General features: G+C 64.8%; 1 protein-coding gene and 1 long non-coding RNA gene across 2 annotated transcripts; one reads left to right on the top strand and one right to left on the bottom strand.

Annotated features, from left to right (window-relative positions):
* Positions 1 to 249: 249 nt before the first annotated feature.
* Positions 250 to 5,905, bottom strand: LOC137845482 (uncharacterized). The gene is made up of 2 exons (XR_011090220.1): positions 5,831 to 5,905; positions 250 to 1,367 (listed from the first exon to the last, which is right to left on the bottom strand). It is a non-coding gene; the product is annotated as an uncharacterized lncRNA (long non-coding RNA).
* Positions 5,087 to 20,850, top strand: VANGL2 (VANGL planar cell polarity protein 2). The gene is made up of 9 exons (XM_068662677.1): positions 5,087 to 5,226; positions 11,768 to 11,926; positions 13,487 to 13,754; positions 13,842 to 13,962; positions 15,973 to 16,580; positions 16,997 to 17,133; positions 17,455 to 17,590; positions 18,042 to 18,273; positions 18,593 to 20,850. The coding sequence occupies exons 3-9, from the start codon at positions 13,684 to 13,686 to the stop codon at positions 18,851 to 18,853; spliced, it is 1,566 nt and encodes a 521-aa protein (XP_068518778.1). The 5' UTR covers positions 5,087 to 5,226; positions 11,768 to 11,926; positions 13,487 to 13,683; the 3' UTR covers positions 18,854 to 20,850.
* The last annotated feature ends 793 nt before the right edge of the window (positions 20,851 to 21,643 follow it).

Here is a 21,643-nt window from a genome sequence, read left to right as displayed (position 1 = left end):
CCCGGCTTCCCTTTTTTCTTTCCTTTTAACCTTGCTTTTGAGCATCTCCTCCCGGCAGCCATGGGATTCCCCATGCCTGTGGCCGGAGGTGGTGGCAGTGAGACCACAGGACCAGGAAGCATCCTCCTGGCTGGGCTGGGGCTCGTAACAGGTCCTGGGCTTTTCCCCAGCTCTGCAGGCAGCAACCCCACGGGTGCTTGCAGGGTGGGGTGAAGCAATGAATCCGGACAGGGAATGGGCACCCAGGTGATGTTCCTCCTGGAGATGGGGAAGGAACAAAGCCACAGGGCTGATGCTGAACGTCCTCGTCCGGATCGCTGCTTCAGCCAGGCTGGGATGCTTCCTTCTAGTCCTTAGAGTTACCCGAGCCCATCCTGGGCACCGCAGCCACTGTTTTAGCCAGGACAAGCAGCCCCCGAGTGGTTCCGTCCCTCTGGTGACAGCAGAGGGATGAGGACACCTGGTCCAGGCATCAGCATCTCCAAAGGTACCCAATAAATCCACCTTCATCCTGGGAAATCAGCACAGCCCCGGCTCCAAAGTCACCCATCACTTGCCCGTGCCCCTCTGCCCAGCAGAGCCCCCTCGGTTCCCTTCCCCACCCTGTCCCTGGTCCCCCTTTTCCCTGTGAGCCCCCGGTGCTCTCCCCGCTTCCTCGGCCCACCCCGCGCTGTGCGGGGAAGCAAGTTTGCGGCTCCTCTCCTTTGTCTGCGCCGATCCCGCGCATCCCCGGGGGCAGGTTGCAGCTGTTCACCGACTTGCTCCAAATTTCTTCATATAATCAATTGGCCTCGGCTGCAGCTCGGCTCAGCGGAGATGCGTCAAAGGGGAAATAATAAAGATGGGGAGGGAGCGGGGGAAGGACGCGGGGAGGCTGCAGAGCCCCCGCACCGGCAGCAGGAGGAGGTGGGGAGGTGCAGGAGCAGCTGATGGAGAACTGGAGCCCCCAGCTCCTCCACGTCTCACCGGGGATGTCTCCATCCCACCCCATCCAGCCCGGAGGTGGGAATCGGGTTAGGGAAGCTCGAGCCCCACCGCGGCTCCCAAACCTCTGCTGTCCCCGGCTGCCAGCCCCGGCCCTGACATATGGTCCTCATTGTGCCTCGCACAATGGCAACACTTCATGCTAATTCAGGCGCTGGTCCTGGCCTCGCTGTCATCTCCAACAGATTGGGTCCCGAGCCTGCTCTTTGTGCTCGCAAGGTAACGGGCAGCTCTGCTTCCCCTCTGCCTCCCCGAGCACTCCCCTAGATGCTTCCCAGCTCCCGCAGCCATCCCCCCTGTCCCCGTGCACATCTCCATCCACTCCGGTGACGCTGGTCCTGGTGCGCACACGGGTGCATGCCCAAGGAAGGCTTCACACAGCACTTGAAAAAAAAAAAAAAACATGGAAAAGAGTCACAAACACGCCGATGAGCGGGCGTGCACGAAGCATCGAGCATGAGGATGAGGAGGTTGCCTCCTTTCCTGCTGCTCTTCCTCCCCCAGGAGGAGGAGGGGGCAGGACGGGACACCCTGCGCTTTGGGGAGGGGGAAGGACCCCGCTTGTCTCAGCAGCAGCAGCAGGGCCAGGCGTGCCCTGGAGCGGGTGGCCAGGAGGCTGTGTCCCCAGGGATGTCACCACGGGCAGCAGCTGTGTCCCCAGCTCGCCTGGATGAGGCGGCAGTGCCATCTGCTGGGTCCCCAGAACGGGGTCCTCCACACTGACGTCAGGCTGGGGACCCCAGGGCCCTGCAGCAGCCTTGTCCCCAGGCAGAGCGGGTGCAAGGGACAAGGGGAAACAGCCCCTGTGCGCTCAGGTGAGACCTCCCCAAAGCACCCTCAGTGTTCAAAATGCTGCTGTCGATGCTTGTTTAGGGCCCAGCTGCTGGGAATGGTGAGCCCAGACCCTAAAGGGCCGATGCCCTAAGAGCCAGGGAGCAGATCCCCTGCTTCCAGACACAGCAGCGGGCTGCCTCGCCGATATCCCAGCTGAGAAAAGCAGCAGCAAGGCAATAACCGGGCAGGGGGGCACACGGCCGGTGCTGTTTGGGACCTCCTGTACCCCCCCAAGCAGGGTCACAGCGCGTGGGGCAGGGGCAGGAGGGTGGCCGGGTCTCTGCCGCCCGAGGGCTCGCAGACAAACATCTGCAGGGAGGGTGCAGACGCTGCTGATCCCGCCCGGGGCAGGGCTGCTGCTTTCTAGGACTCCTAATCTCCTGAGCTATCTGGCTGGAGCCTTCGCCCGCCTCGGTGGTGGAGCAACAAACCCAGCCGTGACGCCCAGGGAACGCCTCGGGGTCGGACCTGCCGGGGCTGGAAGGGGCAGCGAGGGTCCCTCAGAAGAGGATTTTGGGGTCAAGGCAACACGGAGCTGGTGCTGGGGACGCTTTTATCCCTGGGAGATGGGTGCACGGTGCCCGGCACCCCCATTATGCTGAGCCCCGGTGCTGGGCAGCTTTACAGGCTGAGGCTTTTCGCCTGCTGCCCTGAGCAGGGTGCGGAGGGAGGGAGGGAGGGGACCGTCCCTGTAAATCACAAGGTGGAACAATGCGGCCCTTCCCAGATGGCGGGGAGGCTCCGGCAGCCCCAGCTGGCCAGGAATGAGCTCCCAGGGCCCATTAATCACTCCCGGAGCCGGAGCCGGAGCGAGAGGACAGCCCGGGGCAGCTGGCTGCAGGGGGAAGTGGGGGGGGGGAGCAGAGGGGCCCCCACCCAGCAGCGATCCCCAAAGCCCTGCGGGGCCGCGAGGGCCCAAACCCAGGCGGGGTTCCTGCACCCCCCAGGGCTGCACCTTGAGGCCAGCCTCAGGGGCTCACAGGGCCTGTTACACCACATGAAAATAGGGTGGGGGGGGGGCAGTGACCCCCCCCTAGCTCCGGGCCTGGAGCCAGGGGAGCACCTCTTTGCAGGTGGAGGCTGAGAGCGACCCAGGGCAGCCCCAGGGGCCACGGTTGAGTCTGGGCTCCCGCAGGATCAGGCCCTGCTCAACCTCCACCAGAGCCAGAAAGGAGGAAAGGAGCCGGGAGGACCCCGGGGGGGGGGGTCCCCGAGGTGCCCCCAGCTCAACCCCACAGCCTCGTGGGTCTCCTTCGCCCCACAGCCAGCGAGGGGAGGCCTCGAGCCTCCGAAAGCAGTGGGGAGGCTGCAAGGGGGGAGGCTGTGGGGCTGTGCCTCTACCTGGGGGGGCCTGGGGGGGTCCCTGGGGGGGGGTCCCTGGGGGGTCGGGGGGATCTTGGGGAGGATGCTGGGGGGGGACCCTGTGGGGCTGGGGGGTGATGCTGGGGGGGATCTTGGGGGGGGTCGGGGGGATCTTGGGGAGGATGCTGGGGGGGACCCTGTGGGGCTGGGGGGTGGGGCTGGGGGGGATCGGGGGGATCTCGGGGAGGATGCTGGGGAGGGACCCTGTGGGGCTGGGGGGTGATGCTGGGGGGGGGATCCTGGGGTACGAGGCCGCACCGGGTGGAGGCTCCGCAGCCTCCCAAATCCCCGAGCCCCCCCCCCCGCCCTGCAAACAAGCCATTTAAATCCCACCAATGGGGAGGCGGCGGGAGGGGAGCTCGGCACGCCATTGGTCAGCCCGGAGGGGGCGGGGCCTGTTTTTTCCCACCCCCGCTCATTGATGAGAAAAGCGCCCGGCGCTGTTCCGCCCACTGCGCCCCCCCCCTCCCAGCCCAGCCCCGGTACCCGCTATGGGGGTGCCCCCCCCCACCCCCAGGCCTAGGGGGTTTTGGGGGGGGTTGGGGAGTAGAGTTCGGCCACGGGATGGGGAGCGCAGGGGACACCGCGTGGGGGTCCTCTGTTGTCCATGGGGAGGGGTTGCCCCCCCCCCCTTACCCCCCCCCAAGCACCCTGGGGTGCAAAGAGGCGGTGGGAGAATTTGGGGGGGCTGCTCCTGAATGTTTGTCCCCAGTTACCCCACTGGGGACCCCCGCTCCCAGCACTGGGGCTCCTGTAGGGCTCGGCTTTGTCCCTGCTGTGCCCCCCCCCCCCCAGCACTGGGGGGGCTCCCAGGGGGCCTGGCTCCATCCCTGTGGGTCCCCCAGGTTCCTTCTCCCAAATCAGGTGTGTGCCACCCTGCCCTACCCCTCCCTCTGCCCCCCTTCGTCCCTCTTGGTGTCCCCCCCCACCCATCCGTGTGCACCCCTCATCCCGGGGGCTGCCGGGAGCGGGGTTGGGGGGCTCCCAGGTGCTCCCCCCCAGTTTAGGGCTGGCACCCCAACACCACAACCCATGGCTGGGATGCCCCAGCTGTGATGGGCACGGCCAGACCCAGGCATCTCGGGGTCCCTGCTGGAGGTGGGTGACAGACCCAGCTTTCACAGGGGGGGGGGACACATTTGAGGTTGGGGGGAGATGTTCGTTCACACGTCCTCACCCCAAAGCTCCCAGGCCTGGCACTAAGGGTGGGAGCAGGAGCACGGCCCCAATGGGACGGTGCCCGTGCGGGGTCACCTCTCCTTGGGGGAATCCTAAATTTATTAGGGTCGGCAAAGAGCTCCAAGCTCATCTGGCCCAGCTGTCCCCCTACCCACTAAATAAGACCCCAATAAATAACATCACCCACTGCCCCATGTCCCCGAGCACCACGTCCAACATCTCCTTAGCCCCCCACCCCAAGGGACGGCGATGCCACCACCTCCCTGGGCAACCCATCCCAACGCCCTTCCTGAGAAGGAATTTCCCCAAATTCCCAACCTGAACCTCCCCTGGGTTCATCCCACCCTAAAAGGGGGGACACTTGGGGACACCCCCACCCCCACCCCAAGCTCCTGGTGGGCTCCAGCAGCCCGCTGGCGACCTGCACCCCAAATCCAGGAGGGGCTCCGGAGGGGCACAGAGCCCCCAGCTGAGGATGGGGGGGGGCAGTGGGGGCAACGCCAGGACCCCCCCCCTTGCTGTCCCCATCCCCACAGCAAGCGGTGCCTGGGGGGGGGGACACAATGGGGCGGACAATGGGGTCCCCAAGCCCGGGGAGCGCGGATGGGAGACAATGGGAAGGGGGGGGGGGGGGGCCGGGAACAGAGGCCGGGGGGGGTCGGGGGGGGGCCGGGGAGCGGCGGGGCCTTGGGGGCCGCTCCGTTGGGAGCCGGGGCTTCCTCCGCCTCCTCCTCCTCCTCCTCCTCCTCCTCCTCCTCTTCCTCCGCCTCCTCCTCCTCCTCCTCGGCCGCCGCCGCCGCAGCAGCCCCGGGATTTTCGTGGCGCTGGGCGCGGGCGGGGGGGGGCGCGCACAAAGGTGCACAAATGGTGAGTGGGGGGGGATTTGGGGGGGGGGGTCCCGGGCTGGAGGGTGGGGGGGGGGGGGTAAACGGGGCGGGGGGAGCTTCCTTAGGGCCGGGCCTGCCCGAGGGCCTGGGAAGCCGGGGACTTTCCTGGGGCCGCGGCCGGGCTTGGGAAGGCGCCGCTGGGCGAGTGGGGGGCGAGTGGGGGGCAAGGGGTGGGCGGCTGCTGGGAGCCCACGGGCGGGGGTGGGCAGCGGCAGCCCCCCAGCTCCCAGCCCCGCCACCGCTCGCTGGCTTCGCCCCGGAGCCCCCCACCCAGCTGCGTGCCCCCAATGCCCCCCCCCCAGCTCCCCAGCACCAAGGGGCTGCATGGGGGGGCTCGGAGCCCCTCGGTGGGCAGCGAACGCAGCCGGCACCCCCGCACCCCCCCCCCCCCTCCCTTGAGACCCCTGCGTGGGGTGCAGGAGGGTGCCCGGGTGGTGGGCGAGGGGTCTGCAGCTCGCTCCGTCCCCTCCCCACCCTGCGGTGCTTGGGTGCGTGGCTGGGGGGGTGGGTGGCTGGGGGGGGCAGCAAGGTGCTGAGCTGCTCCCCCCCCACACACACACACACCCCCCTCCAGCCACGCTCACCTGCTCCCGGCGGAGCCCCGGCCGGATCCTGAGCCGGTTTATCTTGGTCCTGGTCCTGGCGCAGCGCCCTGAGCCAGACACCGGCCCTGCTGCCCCGGCTGGGGCGAGAGGCTTCGTTTCCCTTGGGAGAGGGAGTAGAGCCTGTTCCCCCCCCCCCCCCCCCACCATCACCACCCGAAGCCCGCGGGCCGCGGTGTAATAAGGGAGGCGGAGGTTTAAAAAAAAAAAAAAAAAAAAAAAGGAGAGGAGAATTAAATATTATCTGCACGGAGCCTCTGGGGACGGCTCTTGCTTAATCACAGCAATTCGGGATCGTGCTGGGGCTGAGCTGGGCTCCGAGGCAGCCTGAGTCAGATGCGATCTCCGGGCTTCTCCTGGGGATTTGGGGCTGCCTTTGTGCTGGGGGCGAGCGCGGGACCCGAGCGGATGATTTAATTAGCAGATGACTCCGTCGGAGGCAGAGGTAGCTCCGAGCTTGGTTGGTAAACCCAGGGGTGCCCATCGCCACGGGTGGGTTTTTGGCCTTTCTGCTCTCCTCCGCAGCGAGGCAGAGGCACAGATCCAGCCATTGGCCCCACCAGGGCTCTGCCCGACCTCCGACCACTTCCCAGAACGTCAGGCGCAGGATTTGGGGTGAATTCGGCTCCTTGGAGAGCCTGGAGGGGGTCCCTTCCCGCAGCTTGGGGTGCTTTGTGCTGCTGGTCCCAATTCTGCCATGGGTTCCTGGGGAATTTGGCCACCTCGGCGCAGCCAGGAGAGGGGGAAAGTGGGGGTCTCTTGGTGGCAGTGGGGGACATTCAGCACCCAGGGCTGCCCGTGCTGAGCCCCACACCATAACGTGGGGGGATGGAGCCTCCTGCTCGCCCCCAGGGACCCCATCCCATGGGGCAGAGGGTGCGAGGAGCTAACGGGGCGGCACAGCCCCACAGACGGGCGCAGCTGGCTGCCATCCCCACTGCTCCTTTAACAGCACTCATCGTTCCTACAGGGATTTGGGGTCTCAGGGGCAGCCGCAGGTTCCTGTTATCAGCCCAGCGGGGCTCCCAGGAACTTTCCTGGGATGTGGTGTGCTCCAGGAACACTTCCCCATGGCTGGCAGCGTGCACCGAGGTTTGGATGCTGAGCAGGGACCCGGTGCTGGCCGTGCTGGAGGAAAGCTGCTCCATCCCGGGGCATTCCCTGCTGGAAAGGGTGACCCGGAGAAGGGGGGCTTCTGGCACGGTTTGCCTGGTGTTTGTCGGCTCTTCCAGGCTGGCTTCAGCCATTTGACTGATCAAACATTTCTTGCTTGGATCAGATCGCAGACAATGGGGCCGGAGGGGACACGGGGGAAGGCAGGGAGCCCATCTCGCCGGCTTCAGGCACGGCTGAAGCAGCCCCAGGTCTTTGGGCTGAGCTGATTTGAGATTTCAGGGCTGCTTCCCCAGGGCCGGCGTGCCTGGCAGATGCTTTATGGCTTTATTGTCCGGCCGGGATGCTGGGCAGGGGGCCTGGGAGAAGCGTGCGGCGAGGGCACCGCCGTCCTTGCCTGGCTGTCCCCGGGGTCAGAGCCGCGGTGTCGTGGCTCACCAGCGGGCACAGGGTGACGGCATGGTGCCAGAGTCCCCACAGGGCCAGCTGCCAACGTCCCTGGCCCCGGACAGACCCGGTCTCTGCTCTGTTTTTCGGGGCTCTGAGATGCGGATCACACCGTCTGCCCGCCGCAGCCTTGCAGGATTTAGCGCCAGGCACTCGAGCGGATTAAGCGGAGCTGGGAAACATCCACCAGTGGGGTTGTTTACCCCGCCAGCGTCACTTCGGGTCGGGGCTGGTCCTTTAGGACATCGCTGGGGGACCGGGCTTCCCGTGAGGCTGCTGGAGAGGCCACTAAGGTAGAAGTGCCATCCCAAACCATGCCTGCTGTGGGAGAACCCTCACCCCATCCGTGCACCCTGCAGCCCCGCTCGGACCCCGTGCCCACCAGCGAAGCAGCCCAGGACCGCGGTGTTCGGGTCCTCCTGCGCACCAGGACCTTGGGGTGGCCACGGGGTTGTCACCCCATGCCTGTGACCCCGCAGGAGGCACCGCCGAGGGAGATGCTGCGAGGCCGTGGGTGCAGGGCTGAGCCCCCCGCGTGGGGATCTGAGCCCGGGAGGGCAGAGCAGGAGCAGGTGAGGGGCCGTGGGGTGCGCAGGGCGCCGCAGTTAGGCTCCCTTGGTGCTGTGGCGTTTTGCAATGCAAATGGCTTTCTCTTTGCAGCCAGCCCTTCTCATGCAAATCCCCTGGGTTTGGTACATTTTCTCCCTCCGGTTCCAGACCTGCCGCAGCCATTTATTTTTTACCTGTGCATCCCGGCACGGCCACCGCCGCCTTCGCCCCATAAAGCAGACCCTGTGCCCGGGAGAGGCTGGGCTTTGTCCCGGAGCTGCGCAGTGGGAATCCCCCGAGCGCTCGGAGGGACTGGACGTTCCTGTGGATATTGTAACAATCCCGCGTGAGCGTAATTAAAGCTGACAGTTGGGAAGGGATATTAAACGTTCTGCATCCAAGCTGACGCTGAGCAATTTGAGATCAGAATGGGACCCCATGGGGGAACGGGATTAAGCTGCTCGGGCTTCCCATGGGCCTTTTGCGCGTCCCTCTGAAGCGCCTGCTTGTGCCAACGGACCGGGGACCTCTTCCAGCGTGGAAGTTTTGCACATTCCTCCTTGGGAACGTGGTGGTGGCATCTCCAGAGCCTCGTGAGGCTGGGACTGGACCAGCTTCCCTGAAACATCTCCAAAGCACATGAGAGGGCTTGGGGCTGCTCCTGCAAGCCCATCCTCTGGGGACTTCAGCATCCGACGGAGCCGAGCAGCCCCTGGCTTCTTCCCCGGCACGAGGCTCCCCAGAGGCAGCAGGAGAGACGCGGCGTGGACGCAGCTCAGCGAGGAGGTGCCAGGCTGGATGTGGCCCAGAGGGCTCGGGGAGAAGAGGGTTTGTGTTTGCGCTTCTGGAGGGAGCGTGCAGATGAAGGGAGCCGGGCGAATTCCCCCCAGCCCCTCGGCAGGCTTGGCTAAACGTGGCTGTGCTGTAGCAGGGGGGATGCTTCGCCGACCGGTCCCCCAGCTCCTGCCTGGGGAAGGCTGGAGCCCGTCTGCCCTCTCCACGCAGAAGACTTTGGGCAGCACCCACAAAGCTTCCTGCACCTTGCGCATCACCCACGGACACCCAGTGCCACGGTGCCAGGAGCCTTCTCCAGGACTCAACCACGTCCCCTCCCTGTCCCCATCACCTCTGGCTTTCCCGATGGCCTTGGGGCTCTACCGGGATGGTGGCAGCTGGCCCTGCAGGGGACAGAGGCGGTGGCTGGCCGGGGATGGTGCCCATTGTGCAGAGCCAGCAAGGCGTGGTTGTGCAGCCAAGCGAGCAGACGTGCGGGGCGCTGGGCTCGGCAGACCCCAGCACCAGGCCCAGGAGCTGCCTCCGGTCCCAGGCTGTGGCAGAGCTGGGGCTGGTTTTGGAGGTGTGACGGGGCTGGACAGGCTGTGCCCTGCTGGTTCCTCCACGGAGGGATGCTCGCTGCGCTGCTCCCTGCACCAAGCTCCCTGGTGGCAGCTCCAACAGCCCAAAAGTCACGGTGTGCAGCAGAGCTGAGGCTCATGTGAGGTTTTCTGCCTGTCCTTAAGTGTTTACAGACACCAGCTTGCGGCGTGCCTCAGTTTCCCCATCTCTGTGGCAGGCAGAGGTGTGCTGCCAGCCCTCGGGGCCCCTTGAGAGCACGAACAGCGTTGGAGCCATGCACCAGGATCCAGGACCCCGGTGTCCTCCCCACGGTGCCCACCACAAGGCCACCCACCCCCCGACTCAGTTCCCCTTCTTCTGGGAGGAAGATGCTCTCCTCGACGTGCCGGTATTCCCTGCCGCTATTCCTGCTCGGCTTCGCCGGTGGGAAGCCAGCTCGGGTCGGCGTGCAGAGGGTTGCATCCACACCCCTGTTGGAACCACATGAGAGCATCATCGTCTCGCGCCGCTATCTCGGTGATCGATCTGGATTCGCAGATGCTTTGCACCAGTGGTGGGAAGAGCACGGTGCAGTGGTGTAAAGGCACAACCCGTGGTGTAAAGGCACGGCCGTACGGGCATTTAGCAACCAGGTGGAGCAGTTCAGGAGCTGGCTGGGCTGCTCCCGGTGACCCCATGGGGTTTGGGTTCTAGGTCTCGGTGGGTGTCCTCCAACCTGCCCCAGGGCAAAGCAGCCCCGGGCTGGTTCAAATCCTCCTTGGCAGGGATGAGGGGAGTGGAGCTGCCAGGCTGTGTCCCTCGGGAAGAGCTGCCTGCTGCCAGCAAATGTCCTCTCTGGCTCTTGGAAGCTCGTGGTCTCGGGGATGGAGTGGATGAGGCAAAGGTTGGTGCCCCGGCGCATGGTTTTGACTGGGAAGAGGAGTGGGTTTGCCTCTCTGGAGCTGTTTAAAGCGAGAAAGGTTTCTCGTGGAGGAGCTCTTGGGTCTTTTTGGGGGGCATTTGGAGGCAAGCAATAGTTGAGGTTGGAGATTTGTGGACTCCAAAGGCAGGGGAGATGGCGGCAGCTTCTTTCTGACCGCCCGCAGGACGTGCGCCCCGCAGCTCCAGCCGAGCTCTCCCTGCTTTGAAGCCCGAGCTGTGCTTCAGCAGCATCCCGAGAAGCCATCCAGTCTGGACTTGAAGATGTCAAGAGATGGCAAATCCTCTCCTCCCCTGGGGAGTTTGTTCTAATGGTTAATCACCTCGCTATTAAAAATGTGAGTTTTCCTCCTCATTTGCCTGTGTCTGGCTTTTGCTCCCAGCCCTCGGCGGTTGCTCTGCTGGCTCGCAGAGGCCGGGTAAGGCGAAGCCGCTTCTCCTCCCGCCGACGAGGCAACCATTTCCAGCTCCACCTGAGCCCCCGTGCTGCCGAACCGGCTCCTCGCTCTGCCAGGCAAACTCTTCTTTTTGAACACCACCAACAATAAAAAAAAAAAAAAAAATCCCTTTCTTCCCCGCCGGAGCGGCCAAGCCCCTCGCTCCTCCAGCTGCCGTGAGAAACGCCGCGCTGCTTTGTACTTGGAGCCGGGCACCACCGCAGCTGCCTCCGCCTTCTCCAGGGACATCGCGAGGTGCCAGGGAAAGCTGGAAGAGCCCCCGGGGTGCTCGGGCTGCCCGGGGGCCGTGGAGGTGCTGGGGGTGCCGGGCTCGGTGCTGCGCCCCTGGGGAAGCCGCTGCTTGGGGCAGGAGGAAGAGGAGCTCCGCAGTGAGCCCGTAGCCTCTGCTTGTGATCGAAGGGCCTGAGCTGTTCCCGTGGCTCATTGCCCGCTCCCGTTAGAAATGCCTGCGTGGTTTTCGTCCTGGTTCGTTGAGGGGTGGTCCTGTGAGGGGTTTTTGGGCACTGCTGAACCCACGGGGCCGTTGGAGGGCTGCGGTCCCTCAGGTCGCGGGGATGCGCTGAAATCCCCTCCTGATTTTGGCTGAGTTTTGAGAGACGGAGTCTGGATGGGGCCAGGACCCCGAGGGGATGCTGGAGGGGGCTGTGTCCCTTCTGTAGGGTCACGGTGAGGGGCAGCAGGGAGGTGGCAGCTGGCTGCGTGACACCGGAGTGCAGGACTGGGGGCACGACGGGGGCACAGAGCGCGAGGGGGCTGCGCCATTCCCTTTGCCCCGGGGCGTTCTGCAGCGCGATGCCACCAGAGCTGCCTGATGCCACCACGGCTCTGCGGGGGCTCTCGGAACCGGTGACACCCTCGGTGAGCCCCATCCCTCACTGGTGGCTGGGCAGTGACATGGGGACAAGGACATCAACTCGTGGTGGACACGTGCTGGGGCGCAGGACGCTCGCGGTCCTCTTCGCCGTGACAATCCGGGGGCGATGCGTCCCCAAGGGAGGGGACACCGCTCCTCCCGGCCGCTGCTGGGGACAAGAGATGCTTCTCTGCTCATCCCCTTCCCCTTTTTTTTCCCCCCCAGCTCGGAGCCTCGGCGCGGACGCCCGACCCGTGAGCGGCCCCCATGCCGCGGCGGCCGCCAGCTGGATGCCGTCCCCGCCGCCCGCTGAGGATGCCCCGAGCGCCCCGCTGAGCGCCCGCACTGGGGACAGCGCCCGGCTCCAGCCCCAGCGCCCCTCCGGTGAGTCCCCGAGCTGTCCCCTGAGATCCTTGGGGACCGAGCTGTCCCCTTCCTCGAGCCCCTCCGTGGCGCTAATGAATAGGGTCGGGGGAACAGCCCAGCCGTGGCCCCCCTGCGCCGAGCCGCCGGCCCTCGCATTGTTCCTGCCAGAAACCCGATGCCGGCCTCCCAACAAAGCCCAGAAGAAGGGGAAGGGGGGGGGGGGCTGGCAGGGGGGCCGGGGGGGTCCCTTTCTCCCTGCCCCTTCCCCCATCGCTCGCTGGGGACGCCGGGACGAGCTCCCGGCCCCGTTGCCATCTCCTAGACAACCGGCGTGGGGGGGCTTTTGTCTCCATAGTGATAAATGTGCGAGCATCCAGCATCTGGGACAAAAGAGTGTCCCCCCCCCTCCGTCCGTGTCCCCCCCCCCCCCAGCCTTGCTTCTTTTTCCCCTCCTCGACCCCCCCCCTCCCCGAGGCCTCGGAAAAGAGGCCAGAAGACATTTGGGTTTTCTTTGGGCGAAATGGCATCGCCCTGGGAACGCGCCCACCCCGCGCACAGCCGGCTCGGCCCCCACCACCAGCACCCCCCCGGCACGCAGTGGCGTGGCCGGGTGCTCACTCAGGGTGCTGGGGATCCCTTACACCCCCCCCAACCCCACCCTCCAGACATCATCTGGGTGCTGACAGGGGGCTGCGAGCCCCTCAGTGGGGTTTGGGGTGCCCCCACAGAGGTGTCACCCATCGGGGGGACACCGTGGTGGCTGCCATCAGGGTCCCTTCCTGGTGGGAATGCTCCGGGGGGGCTGCAAGCAGCTCCCGTGCTGCCGATGGGCTGAGGGTATAACGCAGCCGTAAACCCCACATCATTCTCCCAATCCAGCAGAGACACGGCCCTATAAGCAAGCGGAGGTGGGCGTAAGGCGCGCGTCCGGGCGGATTTACGCAGCAGCGGCGCGCAGGGAGACGTTGGGCGCTGCTGCACCGCGCTGGGGGCTCATCCTGGGGCTCCTGACCCCATCCTCGAAGCCACCCCCCAGCCTGGAGCCCCCCCCGGCCCTGCTGTGCCCACGGGGGCTGCGGGGCCCGCATTGATCCGGGTGTGAGATGCCGAATCCGTGCCGGGAGACTTGTTCGGGCAGAGCCCCAGACTGCGAGCCGGGCCTGCAAGGTTGCCTGCGCCAAGTTATTCATTCTTTTTTTTGTTTTGTTTTGTTGTTGTTTTTGGGTTTTAAGTTTGGCCCCCACCCCAGGCACTCTCCTGGCAATTAAAATAACGATGGTGATGTTCATTAAAAGGGTAAATCACCCGAAACAGCGCAGTTAGAAGCTGAGCGTTAATAAAGGGAGAGGTGGTGGCCCTGCACCCAGCTGGGGTTTAAACTAGAAAATGTCCCAAAATGACCCAAATTCCTTCATCCTTTCCCCTCTGAAGTCCTGTCCCCGCTTTAAACCTGGATCCACAGGGACAGGGCGGGCGGTGGTGGCGTCCTGGTGGTGGCAGTGGGGGCACCCTGGGGTCCCCGGGCACAGCTCCGGGGGCCACAACGGTGCCACCGACCCTTCCCCATCCCCTCCGCAGGTGGGCGCACCGATTTCTCCTGAGCCGAGCCCAGCCCAGTGTTCAAAATAGAGTCCCTCAAGGTGACGGTCGACTTCCTGAAGGTGCCCCTCGGCCTGAAGAAGCCCCCTCTGAAGGAGGCCTTGGCGGCCATCCCGGGGCCGGGGAGACCCAAGCCCCTCGGCGTGGAGCGGCACAAGCCCCGGCGCGCCGACACCATGGACAATGAGTCGCAGTACTCGGGCTACTCCTACAAATCCGGGCACTCCCGCAGCTCCCGCAAGCACAGGTGAGAGGGGCTGGCGTGTCCCCGGGGGTCCCCTGTTCCCCAGCGTGGGCGCGCACCCACCCTGCTCCCCTCTCTGCCCCTCTCCAGGGACCGGCGGGACCGGCACCGCTCCAAGAGCCGGGACGGGAGCCGCGGGGACAAGTCGGTGACCATCCAAGCACCGGGCGAGCCCTTGCTGGACAACGAGTCGACGCGGGGGGACGAGAGGGTGAGGATGGGCAGGGGGCTGCCATGGGGCCTGCCGGGCTTCACATCGCCTCCATCCCTGCTCCAGAAAGGGGCAGGAGTCGGCCCTGCACTTGGAGCAGCCCCAAATCAGAGCCAACCTCGGTGGCGCGGACCCAGCCCACATCGGGGCTGGGAATTGGGGAAGGGGATGACTCCAAGAGCCCCGGAGGGTGCTGCCGAGGGTGGGAGCTGCGGGGGGGTCCCGGCGTGCCTTGCCCGCCCCCGGGGAGCAGTGGAGCCGGTCGGGCTGGCCCTGGGCAGGCTGACAGCACCTCCGGGCGCTGCCTCCATGTGCCCGCGGCGAGGGCGGGGAGCCAGACGAAAGGGGACGGGGAAGGGGACAGGGCTGTCGTGGTGTGGGCATGCAGCTGGGGTGGGCGCGGGGTGCCCGCAGCTCCCTGCCCGCTGCCCAGGGTGGAAACCGCCTTTGGGATCGGCTCCCTCGGGATCTGCTCCCTCCGGATCCGCTCCTGCTCCTTGCTCAGCGCCTGCGGGGCGACGCCGGCTCGGCCCTGCCAAGGTTTAATAACCCCAGCCCCGTCCCTGGGAGGATCAAACGGATGAGCGGGTTTGTGCAGCCGGTCGAGCTCTCTGCTGCTGGTGCGGGACCTGCAGCCCCCAGGAGGGTTCCTGGAGCCCAAATTTCAGCAAAATCCCCCTCTGGGATGAGAGCTGCTCTGGACAGGGCACTGCAGCGACGACGGGGACCAGGCTGGGCGCCAGCTCCTCCAGCCACCGCAGAGCACAGACCCTGGCTTTAATCATCTCCCAGCCACCTACACGGGCACCTCCAGCTCTTTCATCTTCCCCCAGTACGGAGCCGGTGCCGCCGGTGCTGCCTGAGCCGCTCGAGGCCGCCCGCACGCTCCTGCAGTGTCCAAGCAAAGCACTTGAAAGACGGCCTGGAAATACGGACCGGTCCTGCGGGGGCGGCCAGCACCTCTCCGCTCCCCCTGCCTCCAGCAAGCCCCCGGCCCCGGGGGTTATTTCGCTGCTCCCGTTTGGGATGAAGTCGCCAGCCTGCAGAAATTCTGGGAGGAAAAATCCCAGCTTTGTCACATACAAGGAAACCCCCGGCTTCAGGAACGCCGAGGTGCTGAGGAGCAGGATGCGAGGACAGACGGACTGACGGACAGGCCCTGGGTGCGGAGGGGCTCCGCCGCCTCCCTTTGCTGAAACCACGTTTTAACTGGGAAGGGATCAAAAAGGGACGTCTCACTTCCACACCTGCATGGCTTTGGTGAAAAAAAGAAACAAACGGGGCCAGGTTGGCCACCTTCTGGGATTGTGTCGGTTCATGGTCCTGTTTTTGTATGGGATGGGCTGCGCTGGCTGCTGGGGTCTGGCGCCTGCCTGGGATTGTGCTGGTGAAGCTGGAGGTTGCATGGAGAGGTTTTACAAGCAGGGAATACATCTGAAAACAGAAAACAAACAAAAAACAGCAAAAAAAAGCCAAAAAAAAAAACAAAAAAAAAGCAGACTAAGCTTTAAGAAACTGCCCCGTCCCCCTGGCAGAGATGCGTACCCCAAAAAGGGACTGCTGGCGAGCGGGCACGCGGCCACGAGCCCCGATCGCCGTCGATCTCGCCCTGCCCCGGCGCTGGAGCAGGCAGCGGCAGCCGGCGCGGAGGAGGCGGCAGCGAGGGTGTGTTGGGACGGCGGCCGGGCATGTTGGCTCTGGCCCCGCTAATGAGGGGATTTGCCTGGAAACAGGATGCCTTCCACTTGCAAAGCCGCTCTCGCCCGCGTCGTGCGCGGCGGGGCGGAGAGGTGGAGCGCGGCGCAGAGCCTCCGACGGGGATTTCCTGGAGGGTCCCGGCCGATTCGCCGTTCCCCCCCCCCCAACCAACCCCCGGCTGCTAAATGGGGGTGATGGCACTGGTCAGCACGCCGGGCTTGGAGGTTTGGGGGCTGCAGGGGGGATACCGGGTTGGGTTGGGATCTCGGGGTGGCAGGGCCCTCCTCCACGTGACCCTCTCCCCTTCCCCAGGATGACAACTGGGGCGAGACCACCACGGTGGTGACGGGGACGTCGGAGCACAGCATCTCGCACGATGACATTACGCGCATCACCAAGGACATGGAGGACAGCGCCCACCTGGACTGCTCCCGGCACCTGGGGGTCGCGCTGGCCGGGGCGCTGGCGCTGCTCGCCTTCCTCACGCCCCTCGCCTTCATGCTCCTGCCCCAGCTGCTGTGGCGGGAGGAGCTGGAGCCCTGCGGGACGCCCTGCGAGGGGCTCTTCATCTCGGTGGCCTTCAAACTCCTCATCCTCCTGCTGGGCAGCTGGGCGCTCTTTTTCCGCCGCCCCAAGGCTTTCTTCCCGCGCGTCTTCGTCTTCCGAGCGTTGCTCATGGTGCTCGTCTTCCTCCTCGTCGTCTCCTACTGGCTCTTCTACGGCGTGCGCATCCTGGACTCGCGGGACCGCAACTACCAGGGCATCGTGCAGTACGCCGTCTCCTTGGTGGACGCGCTGCTCTTCGTGCACTACCTGGCCGTGGTGCTGCTGGAGCTGCGCCAGCTCCAGCCCCAGTTCACGCTCAAGGCCGTGCGCTCCACCGACGGGGCCAGCCGCTTCTACAACGTCGGGCACCTCAGGTAAAAGAGGGGCGAGAGGGACAGGGATGGGTTGGGGGGGACTCCTGGGGGTCTGGGTGAGCTCCAGTTTCAGTGTGGGCTCCGGTGCTTGCAGGACCGCGGTGCAGTCGTGGTGCTTGTGCGTTCCCGTGTGTGTTTTGTGTGTTTGCACACGTGTGTGTCTGCATGCGGGTGTTTATGTGCGCACACACGTTTTTGTGTTTCCATGTGTGCATCTGCATTCGTGCGTGTGGATTCGTGCTTCTGCATTTGCACCCGGGTGTGCACACGCTGCGTCCCGCTGCATCCCGGCACCGGAGGAGCCGTGCGTGTGCCCGCAGCGAGACCCCCGTGCTCCCCCCTCCCCGTCCTGTCCCGGCCGTGTGCGTGCCCCCGATGGATGCTAACCTGCTTTTTGTGCCCCCGTGCCCCTGCAGCATCCAGCGAGCAGCCGTCTGGATCCTGGAGAACTATTACCACGATTTCCCAGTCTACAATCCTGCCCTCCTCAACCTGCCAAAATCCGTCCTGTCCAAGAAAATGTCCGGGTTTAAAGTCTATTCCCTTGGCGAGGGTGAGCTCCCCCCCGTTCCCTTGGCTTCTCCTCTCGTTCTCCCTCCTCCCATCCCGGTGTTTTCCCCTCCGAAGGCAGCTTCCCAGGCCAGGCTCCGGGCGCCGAGCCGGTCCCTCTGGATTTGCGTGCGTTTGTCCCGGCCGGCGCGGGCGAGTCGGGTGCCGGTTCCCAGCCCACACCAGTAACGCCCTGCTGCAAGCAGCAGCAAGTCGAGCGCGGCCGCGGGACGGGGTTGTGCCGGCAGCGCTGGGAGGTGTGAGGAGGGGGGGGGGACTCAGGGTGCCCGCTCCCCCAGCTCTGAGCTTGCCCCTTTTCCTGCAGAAAACAGCACGAATAACTCCACGGGGCAGTCCCGGGCCGTCATCGCCGCGGCTGCCCGCAGGCGCGACAACAGCCATAACGAGTACTACTACGAGGAGGCAGAGCACGAGCGCAGGGTGCGGAAACGCCGCGCCAGGTACGGGGCCATCAGCGGGGACAGGGCCCTGGGGACCCCCAGGAACCATCCCAGGACCTCCCTGGGGTGCCAGGAGGGAGGGAGCAGCCCCAGGGCCACCTCCAAGAGCTGGAGCTGCTTTTGGAGCAGCACGTGGCAGGGTGCTGGGTGGTGTCCCCGCAAAATTGTTTTTGGGGTACGGGCATGGGGCAGAGCTGTGGGGCAGGGGGGTGGCGAGCGGCTCCCTCGACCCCCAGGGCCCCTGGGGACCTCAGAACCGACCGCCCCGCTGCACCCGTGGGCTGTGGTCTTCATGGAGACCCCAAGTGGCTGCGGCTGGAGGCACCGCGGGGTCCCTCGGGTTCAAGCTGTGCCCCATCGGGGCCGCCCAGAGCAGGGGGGCTCAGCACCACGTCCAGAAGCTTTCCAAGAGCTCCGAGGAGGAAGCACCAAAGGATTTTTCTCCCGGCAGGCTCGTGGTGGCGGTGGAGGAGGCCTTCACCCACATCAAGCGGCTGCAGGAGGAGGACCAGAAGAACCCGCGGGAGATCATGGACCCGCGGGAGGCAGCCCAGGCCATTTTCGCCTCCATGGCCCGGGCCATGCAGAAATACCTGCGCACCACCAAGCAGCAGCCCTACCACACCATGGAGAGCATCCTGCAGCACCTCGAGTTCTGCATCACCCACGACATGACGCCCAAGGTGCGCGGGGGCGCAACGGGACGGGACCCAGGCACCAGGGGTCCCCCCTCTTTGGCTCGGGGAGGGTTTTGCCCACGGCGTGAGAGCACCCCCCGGCAGGACGAGGGGTGGGGGGGAGGCTTTTTGTGGCGCGGCGCAGCCGGAGAGGCGGGCGTGCCAGGCGGCGATGGATGGGGGCAGGTTCCCAGCTGCTGGACCTGCCGCGCTGGGATGCTTTTCCTGCAGGACCTGCCGAGCAGCTTGAAGCTGCAAAAAAATATATATTAAAAAATAATAAAAAAAAAAAAGCAGACGTTCACACGTCCTTTCCTTCCTGCAGGCGTTCCTGGAGCGGTACCTGAGCGCCGGGCCCACCATCCAGTACCACAAGGACCGCTGGCTGGCCAAGCAGTGGACGCTGGTCAGCGAGGAGCCGGTGACGAACGGCCTGAAGGACGGGGTGGTCTTCGTGCTGAAGCGCCAGGACTTCAGCCTGGTGGTGAGCACCAAGAAGATCCCGTTCTTCAAGCTCTCGGAGGAATTCGTGGACCCCAAGTCGCACAAGTTCGTCATGAGGCTGCAGTCGGAGACCTCCGTGTGAGCTGACGAGGGGTGGAGAGGGGCCGGGGGGGCCACCCCGCCTCGTCCTCCCCGCCTCTGCCGAGGCTCAGCGAGGCCGTGGCCGGAGGGCAGGACTGCGGCAGGCACCTGGAAGCAGTGCCCGCGCCTGGCCCCGCCACCAACCTGTGGCCACCGCTCGCCCTCCGGCTCGGGTCCCCGTCGGGCGAGCCGAGCCCCTTCCTCCTCGTCCCCGCGCTCCCCGAAACCCAGGTCCTTGTAGCAATCCCCCAGGAGGCGCATCCAGCGCAGGACGGTGGCGCGGCCGGGAAGGCGACGGCGTCCCTCGGTGCCATAACTCAAGGGCTAACCCTCATCCGTTCAATTTCCTTCACCAGCGTCTTTGCAGCGCGGCCGGGTCTGGCGGACCCCCCCCCCCGCCCTCCCCGCGCTTTCCAATTTTCTACCTGGCGACTGTCCTGCCTCTGGCCTTAAAGCACCGCCCGGCGTCCGGGGCTGGTTTTTAAAGAATCGAGACTTTTGGAGTATTTTGCAAACACCTCTGCGATCTGTGGCTGCTATGAACCCCTCCCCGGCCGCCGGGGAAGGACCCGAAGCGGCGACGCTGCCGCGGGCAGGTCCTCGCCTCCCCACCGTTTTCCACGCTCGCCTCTTAACAAAAGCAAGAGAAAGTTGGGGTTTTAAGGCAAAAAGCGGCTTTTCGGCGGCGGTGCGTGTGCCCCCGAGGAGATCGGCGTCCCTGCAACCCAACCCTGCCAGCTCCGAGCACGGGGGGGCTTTGCACCGTTCCTGCAGCGTGGCAAGAGCCCAAATTGTGTTGGAGTGGGGCAAAAATCATCCCAGCCTCGTCCGTGGCACCGGGCTGGCCGGTGAGGGCGAGGGGTTGCGGGATTTGGGGGGGCACAGCACCCTTTGGTTTGCTGCAGAACGGCCCTAAGCACCCCTCGGGCTCCGCTGCTGGCCCCGGGTGGCTTCTTTGCAAAGGGGTCTTGGGTCACCAAGGTCCAAAATCTGCGTCCTGCGGTGGAGATGGGGACGTGGTGGCCCCTGGGGGGGCTGAGCGAGGGGACCCCGCAGCGCTCAGACCCACGGTGCCATCGCCGTGGGGCACTGAGCGCCTGCAGGGCCCCCGTGCCCACAGAAGCTTTTGCCTTCCCTTGGTTTTGTTAAGGTTGCAAATACCTCATGGTTTTGTTTTTTTTTTCCGTTGTTTTTATTTTATTTTATTTTTTTCATCTGGCTTTTGTGCTGGGGGAGGCTCACGGGGGATGACCGCGGCACCCCGAGCCATTTGGGCTCGCTCGGCGGCGAGACCTGCCAAATTCCCTCGCTGGGACGCACCCCAGGGGGGCTGGGGGCTTCCCCAGTAAATACCAGTACCGGAGAGAGGCTCCCCAGTGGATTTCAAGGGCTCGCCCAGCACAAGCTTGTGGGGGGACGCAGCGGCGGGGGGCTGCGGGGTGCCGCCTTTCCGAATTCCTAGGAAATCTCCATTTTTCTGGAGTTTCTGTGTTTTTATGGCCCCGCCAGGTCCCCGCCGTGCCAGCGTCCGTCCCGCACCAGCTTCCAGTCCCGTTTACACCAGCACCGCCGCGCCGGAGCCCCCCCCGGGTGCCGGAGCCCCTCGGGGGGGGCTGGTGCCGCCGGGAGCCCGGTTTGGGGGTGTTTTACTGCAAAAAGACTTCAGTGAGTGAGAGTGGATGTTGTAGGCCTTGGGGGGGGGTGGGAGGGGGATTTTCCACTTGGAGTTTAAGAAGAATTCACCTTTTTTCGTTCTTTTTTTTTTTTTTTTTTTTTTTTTTTGTTTCCGCAGAGCCGAGCCCTTGTGCATGCGTGTAGAAAATTGTAAAATGTAAAATTGTTTTTTAATATATAAAAAGCTTGTTTTTACAGTTTGCAGTGGATCGAAGCATTATGGCAGTGTTAGGAAGTTGGTTTTTTGTCTTTTTTTTTTTTTTTCATAGAGGATCTAATTTTTTTTTTTTTTTTAATAAAATAAACCCGTTGGACATTTTTTTTTTTTTGGCTTTATCTTCCCCCCCCATGACCTCCCCCCGGCGCTTTGCAGCACCCACTCCAAACCCTGCTCGTTGTGGGGTCGGGGCCGGATCCAGATCCGTGCCCTGCAGCAGCAGGAGGCGACCTCCAGAGAGCGCTCAGGGAAACTGGTCCCTGCCCTAGGAGGATGCTCGGGGCTCTTGGGGTGAAGGTTTGGGGCTTGGGGGGCCAAGGTTTGGGGTTAACGGAGCCAAGGGTTTGGGGTTTTAGGGGTTTTATGGAGCCAAGGGTTTGGGGTTTTCTGGAGCCAAGGGTTTGAGGAAAGATCTGGGGGGTTATGGAGCCCTTGGTTTGGGGTTAAGAGAGGAAAGATTTGGGGGGTTATGGAGCCCTTGGTTTGGGGTTTCTGGAGCGGAGGGTTTGGGTTTTATGGGGCTAAGGACGGGGGATTTATGGGACCAAAGATTTGGGGATTGTGGAGCCAAGGATTTGGGGCTTACTTGGCCAGCAGTTTGGGGTTTATGGAGTCACAGGCTTAGGGTTTTTGGGGTGACACAGGTTTGGGGTTCATAGAGCCACGTGCCTGGGGCTTATGGGGCCCAGGATTTGGAGCTAACGGGGACAGGGATTCGGGTTTTGCACGACGAAGGCCCTGGGGTGCAACTGGAGAAACTCCCAAACCCTTCAGGGCGCAGCCCCCACCTCGCCCCCCTTACAGGATGCGCACCCTGAGCACAGAGGCAGCGGATGTGCCGGCACCTGCGCCCCCAAAACACCCCCCCTGGCCCCCCGCTGATTCACCAGCACCGGGCGT

Source organism: Anas acuta, chromosome 28 (assembly GCF_963932015.1).
Source record: "Anas acuta chromosome 28, bAnaAcu1.1, whole genome shotgun sequence".
NCBI classification, from domain to species: Eukaryota; Metazoa; Chordata; class Aves; order Anseriformes; family Anatidae; genus Anas; species Anas acuta.
This window is presented reverse-complemented; position numbering and strand designations above follow the sequence as displayed.